This window comes from Bufo gargarizans, chromosome 7, assembly GCF_014858855.1.
Source record: "Bufo gargarizans isolate SCDJY-AF-19 chromosome 7, ASM1485885v1, whole genome shotgun sequence".
NCBI classification, from domain to species: domain Eukaryota; kingdom Metazoa; phylum Chordata; class Amphibia; order Anura; family Bufonidae; genus Bufo; species Bufo gargarizans.
Window position 1 is genome coordinate 191452464 of NC_058086.1, and position 14453 is coordinate 191466916.

At 42.3% G+C, this 14453-nt stretch overlaps 1 protein-coding gene across 2 annotated transcripts in view; it reads left to right on the plus strand.

The window, feature by feature from the left end:
• PTPRG (protein tyrosine phosphatase receptor type G) overlaps window positions 1-14453 on the plus strand; it is a 470827-nt gene that overhangs the window by 361328 nt on the left and 95046 nt on the right. For both annotated transcript variants that reach the window (XM_044300597.1, XM_044300598.1), the window contains one exon: window positions 7153-7270. In XM_044300597.1, coding sequence (XP_044156532.1) covers window positions 7153-7270 — 118 coding nt within the window. The remainder of the gene's footprint in view (window positions 1-7152; window positions 7271-14453) is intronic.

Genomic DNA, 14453 nt, shown 5'->3' on the forward strand with positions numbered 1-14453 from the left:
GGGCTTCATTTTGGGAGTAGGACAACAATATTTATATTAAATGTATTTATTGTGTATTTTTTCTGCACATTGATGTGAATTCTTCTTTTGAAATATTTTTTATGTTTTTTCCTCCCCAGAAACAATGTCACCCTTGCTCATTGGTCATGTCTGGTATTGCAGTCCAGCCCCATTTATATAAATGGGCTGAGTCACAATGCCAGGCTTAGCCTTTGGACAAGTGCGGTGTTGTTTCTTAGGAAAGAAAATAAAAAAACCATCCTTTCTTTTGAAGGGGTTTTCCAGGCTCCTTATATTGGTGACCTATTCTTGGGATAGGTCATGAATATGGTATTGGTGAGGGTCCGACGTCCTGCACCCCTGCCAACCAGCTGTTCCCTGCAGCCCCCGGTTCTGAAACTAGCACTGTGAATGGAGAGGGAACCACAGCTCTGTTCAAGGTCTAGTGGCTGTGCTGGGTTACTGCAGCTCCGCTCCCATTTACTTCATTGGGAGCGGAGCTGCAGTAACCCAGCAGGGGCACTACACCTTGAACGGAGCTGTGGTTCCCTCCCTCTCCATTCACAGTGCTAGAACAAGCGACAGAAGCTGAAGGGAACAGCAGACTGGAGGGGTTGTGGGGTATCGGACCCTCACCGATCGCATATTATTGTCCTATCCTGAGAATAGGTTATCAATGTCAGGAGCCTGAAAAACCCCTTTAAGCATTTTTCCTAAATGAGTGCAATGTACCTGTATCCTTACCAATGCTATTTAGTTTGCCACCTGTGCTAGTTATAAATGGAGAACTGCAGTATTTTCTTCTTGGTAGCCTATGAAAAAATAAGCTACCAGAATGTTAGTACACACAGCCATGAGGGGTCATCTGACCGTGAAGGCTGGCCATCCACCATTATAGTCATCAAACCTTCTTCTATACAATATAATGCAGATGTGCTGCTATATTTGTATATTTTACCAGTACTATATCATGGTCTTGTACACCCGATTGACCAAAGATATCACATACCACATCTGACTTGACTACAGATCTTGGCCTAGGACAGGAATAAAATGAAATAAGTGTAAAAACTGTATAAATTGTTCTAAATGTGTAGTAATGAAACTGTTCCTTAGAATTTTATCGCTACCAATGATGAACTTGTAAGAAATTTCTATATTCAGTGAACTCTGTATTGTAACATATTGAGGTTAATTAATAAAGGTCTTAATACTCTTTCATCTGCTTAATGCTTGTTCATTTCAAGCATCATCACCCCATCTTTTCACATTTGGCCTTCAGGCTCATCCTGCTGAATCATCCTGCACACACTTTCCATACTGCTATCTGGAGGACAGAGGGGCCCCTAGCAAAAAATGTCAATGGGGATCTGGTTCATGCCACCTTCCCATTCTGCTCTTGTTGGCTATAAACTTTCCAATCTTTTGTAGTAGAGAAGACCACCCATCCAACTCCTTAGTATCCCATGTGGTGCCTGTAGAGGTCCATAACGCTCATGGAGAAGGGAGACAGACCCTATCTGATCTAGGGTCTTTCTCTTTGTGAGGCACATGTCCATTGTATCCGCTGCCTCCATAATGTCTGTGCCCTTGGTACCTACCAAAATGGTCTTAAATTCCAAAAACTCTACTTTAAAGTAGAGATGGTCATAAAAACTCCACCACCCATTAGCTAATCAGTAATACACTGGGCTTTGCCCAACTCTCTGAGAACCCCAACTAGAGATATTTGACTTGTAATGTCATAAAGCCCAATGCAGTTTTTCTTACTTGATCATCACAAAATTACAGTAAAACAACCAGCACACAACTTGTTGGTATCTGAAGATACAGTAGGTCACCAGTAACCAGTGGTCTAGGTCTTGGCCTCCAAGTATACCACCTCAAATATGCCAATATGAAGCCACCAATCATTGGTCATTACTACAATCTCTGATATAAGAAAATGTAACCATGTGTCTGAACTGGGACATAAGATATGGGTGTCTAGAGCTTTGACTCTGTTTCTCCTCTCTACCTTGACTCTGACTATGGCATCATCTGCAAAAAAGTTCATGTTCTCCTTGTCTTCACATAGACTTCTACCTTATCTAGTTTCTTTCCATCATAAATATGCTATGGCAAGTCGGTTCCTATGCAACTGGACCTATCGTGTACCAAAGGGATTTAATATATTTCATTTAACCACAGCTATATAAAGGATACTATGTAATTCTGTGCTGCATAGGTGAGCTAATTTACTTGCCAGCTAGTCTGCCTAGCTAAAACAATTATCGGAACACTCCGGGCAGAACTGATGCATTGTGTTATGGCTAGGGCAGTGTCTATAGGGGGTAGTGACAAAGAACACCCAAGAGATAATCGTAATGTTGTGTCCTGCACTGGGCATAAAGCAGTGTGTCATCTTTGCACAGAGTGTTCCTTTTAAAGGGGTTCTCCTGGATATTAACATTGATGGCCTATCCTCAGGATAGTTCATCAATATTAGATTGGCAGGGGTCTAACTCCCGGTATCCCTGCTGATCAGCTGTATGCAGAGGCTGTGGCACTTCGTAAACGCTTAGGCTTCTTCCAAGGCCATGTGACATCACATTTATCGTTCTCATGGCCTTGGTGCAGCTCACTGCAATTCATGTGAATCTAGTTGAGCTACAATACCAAGGAGAGCCGCTTTCCAGTGGACCACCCCGTGCTTGGTAAGCTGTGAGGAGGCCGCGGAGCTCACTAGAATTCTGCTGAGCGCCGCAGCTTCCTCAAACAGCTGATCGGCAGGGTGTCTGGAGTCAGACCCCTGCTGATCTCTTATTTAAGACCTATACTGAGGATAAGCCATCAATATGAAAATCCAAGAGAACCCCTTTTAAAGGTGTTGCTTCATCAGAGATAAATCTTTTTAACATGTGCCCCCCCAGGGCAATCAGCTGATGGCTCCAGGTCCTGCTTCCATAACCCTTGCAAACCACTGTTATTATCAAGGAAAACCTTGGTAATAACTTGTCCATCCCTTGTTTTGGGAACACTTTTTCTCTTTTCCATCCAACCTTTCAAAGCACATTTCTTTCCAGTGTTTCAAGCCTTCTCATTGTATGGTAAATTAAGCTTTAGTCTGGTCATCTGTACTTTTAGCAAAAGATTAAGCTTGACTTGGCCACAGATCAGCTTTGTTTTCCTTGCTTTCCATGGCATTTTAATATTTTTTTTCTTTTAAAGGCCTATTCCCCTAATGGAATCTTCTGACATATTAATCAGTCCAATCACTGGTAATTCAAGTGGCAGTAGTGAGGTCTACAAAAAGCTTAGTGATGATAGTCAAATGTGCCTGCCTTGGGTAAATTTCCCCTTTACCAATAATTTAGGAGTTTTGTTCCTTTAAAAAATCCTCAAGAATAAGAAACCTGTCCTGCAAGGTGGAGTTCTTCTTCACTTGTGCTGCACCCTTGCCCCAAGACAAATATGCATCTTGTATCAATGGGATGCCTTGGTAAATTCTTAGAGGAATTTACAAGTCTGGCATTTTTATGATCACGCATTTAACAGCAGTCACTTTCTCTTTTCTCGATCATCCTCCTCCATAGGCTATTATTTAGTGTCTTATATTCTGCTTGCCGAAATATTGTTAGCATTGGATTTAAATATACATTTACACATTAATGATGGCGTGTCAAAATTTTACTGCCTTGTTTATTAACACTAATAAACTCACTTGCATTAGAACGTTATAAAAATGAGTACAAGGCGCAGTTTTTCTTTATTTTTTAAGGCTTTTGATTTTCAAAAATGTAATTTTCTGACATTTCCTAAATCAGTAGGTGTTTTTTTTAATACCATTTTTCTTCCTGTAGTATGTATATAAACTCAATATTTTTGGTTACAAAACGTAATTACTCAGATAACATCTTTGCCCTCATGGTTTCACAATCTAGTTCCTATATTTCGAGCACACGCATCCTAGAGTCCAGCCTCAAGGTGACCATTCATTCCAGGGTCATTTCAGATGTTCATAATACGGCGGCTCTCGTGGACATGATCTTACAATGCATCCACAATATGGCCATCTAAAACCTACTTTGGAGTAACTGGTCACCTATAAACTACAGGGCATGCAACTGTTTTTAGGTGTAGGAGAAAACAAAATTAACCAGAGGATGATCACACAGGGATGTAGCAGTCTTTTTCTGGCTCTGGTCCTTGAGGAGCCTGAAGACCTTTCTACCACCACATATGAGACCAGTATTAGAAATGGCACATAAGTGGGCGGGCCTTTTACTAATTTTGCATTGGAATCCTGGAGTCTCAAGGTATGCCTCTGCCACCACAAACGCTTCAAACGCTTCAAATAACTTGGTTGCATTCAAGCCCATGGCCTCCGTGCTAACCACAGACCCACCTCCAAAATATGAGGTGTATTATGAAAATGGTCTTTGGACACTGCAGTGCAAGATGAAGGAATATAGTAAATTATTGATGTACAATGTTCTTTGCCACATGCTTGGTGTGTCATTAATGTCACTAAATTGTATTCGTTTTTTTTTTGTTTTTTTTAATTACTTTTTTATTTGTCTAACTTTTGTGTCTTTTGCTCTCCTTGATATCTACTACTATAGATTAGCTATTTAATGGTGTCCGTGCAGCCAGCTACATAATTTTGTATTGCCGTCTGAATCGCCTACTGTTCTAAATGTGTTGTACAATCTAATATGTTTTGATTTGCCAGTTCTATATGTTACATTCAAAATTATTGTGGCTTTACTTGTTGATGTTTTTGTGTGCAAGAAAAATTGAGTAATCAATAGACCAAGACCTAAAACGGGACCCACAATCTGCTTTTCAGGCTCCTTAATTCTCAGATAAATCAAGTAGGGTGCAAAAATGAGAGCTACACTTGTTTCCTTACTGATCTGGAATTATCATTGACCATAGAGCATTTTGCCAGATGTTAAGAAATGAAATAGATTAGCTGTTTTATGAGACTAGCCATCTTTCAGGCATGTCCTTTATAATGGTTGAATTTGAATAATTTATCTTCTAAAATGGTATAAGATGACCACAGTGCAGACCTATCTACCATATACATATTGTTCAGTCCAGGGGTATGCTATAAATGTCTGACAGGTTCCAATTCCACCACCAGAACTCCCACCTATGGGGAGAATGGGGTCCCCTTCGATCCAAATGGTTTGATCTCCAGAAAGTGGATCTCTGTCCATTGTCCTTTATATGAGTTTGTGAAGGAGAAGAGTGCTTGACTACTCACATAAAGTACAATGACGATGGACACATGCATGCATGGCCACCACTCATCTACTCCACACAGGGCTCAATAGACCCCCTCCATTCTGCCAACATATTTCAATCCCAAAGACAGCAACACAGTGCAACATGTGAGCGACCAACATACAAGCATGTCTGACCAGATTGTTGAGGGCCTTAAACAATGGCATCGTGGGCTGCAGGTTGTGCAGGGGTAGATTCAGACAATTTTAATCCTACACCACACATAGTATAGACATCCATGTAAAAGTAGATATCTCTTGCCTAGTGAGACCTCTTTCTGTACTTGGTTCCTTGGGGGCTGGTGCCAAAGTAGAAGTCCACGCCCTGGCTTATCTACAGGTACTGCATGAGGAATTTAAAGTATTGGCTTTGTATTCCACAAAGTGGTTATGCATTGGGTTTGGCTCTTTCGTTGTAAAGGTCTTCGTGTCTGCCCTACAAAAATGCACAAAACAGGTCACCGTGAGCTACTGCTCAGTTGTATATAGCACTTTTTTTTTGTTTCAAGAGACCTCATGCCATATCCATGTGATGATGATCACACACAGCTACGTCGTGTTAAATTAGATCATTCAATTCTCATTAATTCTTAGACATGTCTAAAAGTCAGCTTTCGCCTCGGTGGAAATTTCACACAATCCCCATGCATTTGACTGATTAGCCCTCTGTGAGCCTTGTCTTTTAAAGGGCAGGATCTGTGGCTGCTGATAACTGGCCTAGATCTGCAAACAAAATAAACCCCTGCTGTGCTATCAGTTTTGCCTTCCCCGTGTCTCCCTTTCTGCTTCTCAGTCCAGTGTTTTCCTGTATTACCTCCGTTGGTTCTGTTATAGTTGATTCTGCAGTCTTGCTTTGTGACACCTGGCAACTTTCCGTAATTAGTCCACCAGCAATACATAACGGGGTGATAATTGAGTTCCCCATTCATAAATGCCACTGAGGTGAATTATAACACCAGGGAATGTCGGCTCAGCAGTGTAATGAATGAGGCCTCTCTCCTGCCCTGTGCTCCTATATTTTGTACAGCTGACTTGGCGTTTCAAATATGCAAAAGTCAAAATGTCAGATATAAATCTGAATGTTTGAGTAAATGGATATATTTGTGGACATATGTAAAAAAAACTAAATGAAAAAAGGCAAGTTTATAACACAACCATGACAACTTTGTATCAATGTCCAAGCAGATACCGGCAAACCTTCACCAGCCCCATTGAGGTCCATTGTGGATAATGGTAGATTTGACAGCATTATTTTTGCCTTTAAAAATACTGGAAAGGTGAACTGAACCCCCGATGAAGGTTCTAGATGCAAGTTTGGAATATTCCAGCTAGATCAATGGCTCACCCTGAAGAAGAACCTAACATCAGGTCCAATCTAACAATATGGTACTGGAAAAAACAAGGGAACTTTTGCAAATAACAATATGGTCTTCGATGGGTCCAGGCATGGACCCATGATAGGAACAGTAAAAATAAAAACAATTGTTGGGGTGCACCACATGGACCATAATTTTATGGCATGAACAAATCAGTTGCAAAATCTGTATCAGTCCTCGCGATGTATTCCAGCACCGGTTTGCAGACACACAGCGGGGGAATGAGGGTGAGTATGGACATTGACATATGAAATAGTTATTCGAAATCAGGGACTGCAGTGTTATTCATGTAGTGCACTTAATAGGGCTCTGGGGGAGTTGACAGCTTCCCTTTAGGAAAATTTGGTTTGTACATTTAGTGTATTAGGGTCTTACATGTTTTGGAGTTGTGTTTTCTGTACACAGTGTATATGTCATAGATGTCTGCTTCTTAGGTACGTGACAGGTGACGATCGATGGCCGACCTGGTTTGTAAAATCTTTTATTGTAAATTTGTTTATCAGATAACACAAGCATGGACAGTCGCTCTTCCAAGATGGAATGGATCGTTCCCTTAATGGTCGTCTCTGCCTTGACTTTCTTCTGCCTGGTCCTACTCATCGCTGTGCTGGTCTACTGGAGGTAAGACCTTCTACAACTCATTTATTAGGCTATGTGCTGTGTTCTAGACTGAGTTTTAGAAGTCTAAATAGCATAAATCTTCAAAATGTTAAAGTGGTTTCTCCACTAAACACATTTATGGTACAGCATATGCCATAAATGTGCGATAGATGCGAGTCTGGGACACTTACATATCATCAGAAAAGTGGTCTCCGAAATAGTTGCTGGCTGTCATATGGAGTAGGATATTGACTTGAGAGATGTCTTCGGTTTTTAAATTCTAGCCCATGGGAGTTATGAATGCGTGCACCTCAGGTGGATCAGAGGTTGGGAGCATTGTGCTGTAGATGGGGAAATAGGGGTCAACATGGCACTGGGGGAATGGTGCTGAACATCGATTGGTGGTGGTCTCTTGGGTCAACCAGCATACAAAAAAGATCATTGGATTCTTTGAACAGTCATGTATAACAGCTCTTATTTGCCCTACTTTGTTTTACCAACCCTAGAAAAATGGGGCAGATTTCTAAAATAAAAAAATGCCTAAAAGAAAATTTTTGTTGCCCATGGAGGTTCCTCAGCTCTAGTACCTCCATCTAAAAAATAAAAAAAATTTAAACCATTAAACAAGTTCATTTTTAGTTTAACGAAGGTGGTCGGGCTAATATGAACATTATTCATGCAGTGGACTTCATCCATAGATCACATCATGGTTATCATGCAGATTTAGCTTTGAAGTTCTTTCCCTTTAGATTTCTTCAGGCCTGAAGGCAGAATTTCCTCAGATTTAAGAATAGTATTTTCAGTTTTGATGTAATACTTCTTGACTTTGTGCCAGGGTAATGTATAACGTGCGTCTAAAGTGTTCCGCATTCAAATTTTCAAAACTAATTTAAATGTCAACTTTTTTGGGGGGATTGGGAGTAGAGGCGATGTCTTCTAACATGTCATTCTGCTCAGTCAGCTGTGATTTGAGGCCTTTGTTAGATTATTTTTTATTTTATTTTTTTGCAGCCCACTTTACATACGGTAGTTTTTTGTGCCTTTTTAAGCAGGCAGGGATATTAGGCAAGTTTACTACCTTTCAAATTGCTCATTTTGCCTACACTCTCCCAGTACTAACATGGTATTTTCTCTGAAGAGGTTTCTCTACGACAAATTTTGTTATAGAAATAAAGGGAGCCAGTCACCAGGGAATTCAAGGTTTAAGCTAGGCACAATGTCTTTTTGTCATGTAGTGTTAGTTCAGCTGAATGTAATGACAGTGGACACCTTTCACTTACCAATCAGTTGCTTCATTCTGGAGAAAACTTACTTTTAATCCATATGCAAATAAGCAATAAGTGCACCAAGGGAGGGGTCCAAGTCACTGTGCACCCTTGCTCCTCCTGCTTCTTCTGACAACCCCTTCCTCTCCTTCTTGATTGACAGGATCAGGCGAGATGACTATGCAGGAACCTGGCTCTGTCAATCAAGAAGGAAAAGAAGGCGCTGCCGGAGGAAGCAGGAGGAGCAAAGGTGCACACAGTGTCTTGGGCCCACCTTTAGTGCACATAAAGTGTACTTAAAGGATAACTGTCACACTTAGACCCTAATTTCAATTTTCATATATGTAGTTACTAATAACATGATATTCCAGAATCAGTTACTATTAGACTGACTTACCCCATATTTAATAAGATTCAGCCCTCAGCAACTAGTCTGCATAAAACTGCAATTTCACTATTCAGTTAAGATGGCCGCCACTGCCCTCACCCTGAGGCTAATCCCGCCTGCCCTCACTAGCCAGTAACAATAGCCCCCCAAAAGTGTCAGTAACCAGAGCCCTCTCCCCTAAAGGGTTAATCTTCTGCAGCACAGAGGGGTCCTCTTACCACATGTTGCTTTCATTTATACACTGAGCAGACGGCAGATCTCCCTTCCCTGCTCTGCGCTGCTTCAACTCTGCATTGTCCCAGTCTGCTGAGTGAGGGAGCGTCTGCCAAGCGCAGGGACAGGGAGAAGTGGACACAGCCCAGGCACTGTTATCAGCTGCTGGGGAGGACCTGGCTTTAATCATTTACTTACAGTCCCTGGCTGTCAGTAATGTGACCTAGCACGCAGCGTGCTTCTGCGTCCTCCAACACATAGACGGACCCTGCCTAGCAACCCTATTTTAAGCACAGGTAAAAGTAGGCAGTACAGAGAACAAAGATGTGGAATTAAGGGGTAATTGAATACACAGTGAAAAGTTGAAATAGGGCCACCAAGCCACCAAGGAGATATTAATCACCACAATCCAATACTCCCCCCCCCCCCCCCCCCCCAAAAAAAAAATACGACAGTTATACTTTAAATGTTCAAATACCTATTCTAAATTACCGAAAATTAACTTTTCTTACGTATAAAGACCAGGGAGCATTGAGTACTCTATTGATTGCTCCTCGATCCTTCTGTACTAATGAGCTCTTCCATAATGGAAGCGCTTATTAGTATTCACACTATAAGACACACTGACATTTTCTTCCACTTTTGGGGGTAAAAAAGTGCATCTTATTGTGTGAAATTTTATTATTTAAAAAAAAAAATTCCTTGGAAAATAGGCACTTGAATTTCAGGTGCCTACAGTGCTTTGCAATCCGTACACTCGTACACCGCTGATATGTCAGCATTGTATGGGCGTACAGATTCCACTACGGGGCCCAGCAAGCGCTGTACAGGCCAGAGCACACATCTCTGCTCCTGCCTTTCTGCTATGCTATAGCCTGGCATAGATGTGCAGGTACAGATTGAACTTCAGGTGCCTTTTTTGCTAGGAAAAGTAAAAAATAATAATAATAAAGTTACAAAAATTCATTTTAGGCCATTTAGAATAGGTTTCAATAAAGTTTATTTGAACATTTAGGTACATTGTAATTGCTTATTTGCATACGGATTAAAAGAGCTTTTTCTCCAGAATGAAGTAACCGGTAACTAAGTGAAGGGTATCATTCCATTCAGCTGGGCTAGCCCTACAAGACATTGTGCCTGGTCTATCAGTGAGTCTCCTGGTGAGAGATTCCCTTTCGTATGTTCTATAATATGATCAAAGAACCCAGAGGAAACCACGCAAACATGGCACTCCATCCCCCTGTGAGAAAACACCCGGGGGAAAAAGACATTGACCCAAAAAAGTCACAGCAAGTAAAAAAACAAACAAAATGAAACCACTAAAAAATGTGTACAGTATTACCCAATTCCCATAGACCAGAGGTCAGCCACCTTCGGCATTCCAGCTGCTGTGAAACTACAACTCCCAGCATGCACACTTGGCTGTTTTTGGAACTCTCATAGAAGTGAAAAGAGGATTCTGGGAGCTGTAGTTTCAGAACAGCTGGAGCACCGAATTTTGCTGATCCCTGCCATAGACTTACATCTAACATCTGGAGATGTTTTTTTTTTTATTGTTTTAGTAAAAAAAATGTGACAAACACTGCAAAAGTTGTCAAAAACACCAGAACAAAAACTGAGTCCACCCTCATATGGGCAAATCCACTTTTCCTTTGTGCTAGTTCTGATGCAACTCCTCCAGTTCCACATATGAGGAAGTGATTTTTATTTATTTATTATTTTTTTCTTTGATAAAACAAGGGTTGGGAACCCAGTAAACATCCCGTCACCTCTTCTGCATTCCATTCCTAATGAGAAATGTTGATATTTCACGGTCTCACCTAAACCCGCGAGTATTTGTGTTGTTAAACATGCAAATTGCGCCATATGCCACTAGCTGGAGGCTGTATACTGTCAGTGCTCGTAGTGTTATTATAGCAGAAATAATAGATGGAAATTTACTTTGTAGACAGATGTGCATTACAGGCGGGAGAGGGAGGGGGGGGGAGGCATTTTAATAAAGGGGTAAGTCGGTCCCAAATAACCTAAACAACCGATGGCAACTGTATAAATTACAGGTAGACGAGGAGTAATAAAGTGGCTTGGAGCTTTCCGGATACAGGCTCGCTCTTCATTACCATACTGGAGTCATTTGCATTTAAGAGCTTGATTTGATAGCGTCGTTCAATTTCTGGGGAAGAGGTAAATCAGCCATATTCTTGTATCTCCGCGTTCATATTTCACATGGAGGGAAATCAAACAGCGAGTGATGGGCTCTGAGCAGTGATTTGTGGAAGGGACTCTGATTTCTGAGCTTGGGGTAGCAGATCTGTCAGATTCATAACTTGTTACGGATTGGGCGGCAAAGCTCTTGCTACGTTCTCGTCCCGGTATCTTAACAGCTGCAGCTGTGTGTTCTCTAAATATCCGTTCTGGATGTAAACACATTAGCACTGCATAAACACCTTGATTTACTAGAGGGGCGAAGGAATTATGCAAAGAATGACTTATTTGCTAAAACTCCACTATCACTTTAAGTACCTAAAATATTAGGTGGTTTATTAGTTATGTATGATTCTGATAAAGCCGAAAGGTGACCATTGTAGCCTTAAATCACAGTATTGAGGAAGATGCATCGTGTGTAGAACTATTCTGGTTTCTTCAGGAGTCTAGGAAAGATGCCGAATCTCTATACCGAATGGCCTCTTTGACTCTTGAAGTCTATAGGAAAGACTCTGCATGTACCAAATGTGCAGGAGAGGATGGGAGTGGTGCCAGTAGCAGTAAGGGTGTAGTCCTCACGGTAGCAAACCCTGCTCCAGCGCTGTCCCAGGCCAGGCATGCAGTTGCTTGGAGGGGTGCAACCCTTCCTCCCCTTGGGGCACACCCTGGGTTTTGAGGCAGCAGGGTGCAAGTCACGGAGACCAATGACCAGGCTGGCTTGGTTATAGCAAAATATAGTCTTTCATCTACTGATGATGATGGGGGTTAGGGTTAGATATCCGGTCACAGTTATATCATGCAGTAGGCCTTTCCCAAGAGCCCAATGTATAGGGTATTGCTACTGTGGTGGTTCTCCCCGAGTCTCTTTTTATAGATACAAGCAATTTTAGCCAAATGACCAAAAACATAAAAACACTCTTAAATATTTCTCTGCAGTGCCCAAAATGCACGGTGCAGGCCTAGAAAAGGATGGCCGACCCGTCTCAGTAGTGTGGCAGGCGCCAAAAGAAATATTACTCAAACCACGTTCCATGAAGTCTACACCATATGCATGTATTACCTTTCCTGTCTTTCTTGTCCACGCACTGTCCCTTTTAATTGGTCCTCAACCTTCTGCAAAAAGTCAAAAGTCGTGTGCGTGAGCTCATAGCCTGATTAGTAAGAACTCTCCAGCACATCTTTACTTCTGGCTCGCTTACGAAGAACCCTTTAGTCAGGGAAAAGTGGGGCCATCCCACCACTCTGCAGCTATTACTAAGGCCTGACCGTTAACTACTTACTGCCCGTATACAGCCTTTTCAGATACATGGTGCATAGATAACCCACTTTAACCATTTATACCACTGAAAGTGCATACGTAGCATCACAATTCACATTTGGACAACCTTAGCTATGAAATATTTGATACATTTAGCAGTAAACCATAATGCATTAGAACAGGGACGGCCAACCTGTGGTCCTCCAGTTGTTGCAAAACTACAACTCCCGGCATGCCTGGGCAGCCTACAGCTAATTAGGGCATACTGGGAGATGTAGTTTGTCGACAGCTGGAGGGCTGCAGATAAGCATCCAGGCACAGTGCCGTCCTTAAAAAGGGGCAGCTGCCCCGGGCCCAGTTGCTCCTTGGGGGCCCAAGGCAGCTGCCTCTTGAGCCCACTGCCCCGGGTGTCAGGCTGTCAGCTACACAAGGGGTGCTGCCATGCCTGCCGGCACTCCAGGCAGCATACTGTGAGAGCTGTGATTCTCTAGGACCTTAGATGACTATCACCATGTGACCAGTAACCTAGCAATATTACTGGTCACATGGCTATGAGGTCATCAAAGGTCCTACCAGGAGTGTTGCTGTAGAAGTTTGCCTTAACTGTGGAGCTTTTTTTGTGAAGATTACATCAGAAAAAGGTGACAGGGGCTTTTATGCTAATATACTGTAAACTACTGTATAGTGTGGGGGCCTGTATACTGTGGGTGCTGTATATTGTGGAGTGCTATACTGCTGTACTGTATACTGTAAACTGTGGGTGCTGTATATTGTGGAGTGCTATACTGCTGTACTGTATAGTGTGGGGGCTGTATACTGTGGGTGCTGTATATTGTGGAGTGCTATACTGCTGTACTGTATACTGTGGGGGGCTGTATACTATGGGGGCTGTATATTGTGAAATGCTATTCTGCTGTACTGTATAGTGTGGGGGGCTGTATAGTGTGGGGTGCTGTATCGTGTATACGGTGAGGTGCTATACTGCTCTACTGTATACTGTGAGGTGTTGTATACTGTGGGGTGCCATACTGCTCTACTATATACTGTGGGGTACTGTATAGTGTGGGGTGCTATACTGCATACTGTGTGGTGCTGTATACTATAGGGTGCTATACTGCATACTGTGGGGTGCACTGTAACACTAGGGTGAGCCGAGCCCTGGTCTCCTTCCTGCAGAGCGGTGCCCACTTCCAGCCTGAGCCCAGCTGCCCAGAGCACTGATCCTGAGCCGCTGGAGTCTTCACAACTGGAAGTATTTACAGTTATTCACTGTACTCTACCAGATGTGTGGATGTTTTGTGTGCGTGTTGTGGTGGAGGGCGTAATTGCCTGCTAAGGTGTGGAAAGGCGGGATCCAGGGGGCCCAAGTAAATTTTTGCCCAGGGTCCAATCAATATTAAAGATGGCCCTGTCCCTGCATTAGAACATTAGTCCTTGAGCAGTAAACAACAGAGTCACTGTAAATGTACGTCACAGAGATGATTATAAAAAGTTTTTAAAGGGTTGTCCTCCTTTTTGTAATCTCTTCTTTGGAAGAGTCACTCAAAAATGAGTTACTCAGTTTGTCCCACACGCAGATCCCCAGCATTCAGCTGTAATCTACAGTAAGAGTTGAATTTTCTACAGCTCCACCGCTGGGGGAATGAAGCATTACATTGTTCCCACTGAAATCAATGAGTGGTCCATGCTATGCATGGACATGATAGGTCCTCCAGGAAGGGAGATCTTTGTAGTCGTTCTCTGCTGTGGCTAATTTATGTATTTCTCAAATATGAGACCCTCTGTTAGCTCTGAATGCTGGGGTACTTGGGGTTTATAACTTGGTTTAACTCTTAACTGTAACATAGTGGTCGTGTCCTTCAGTTCAACCTCCAGTAG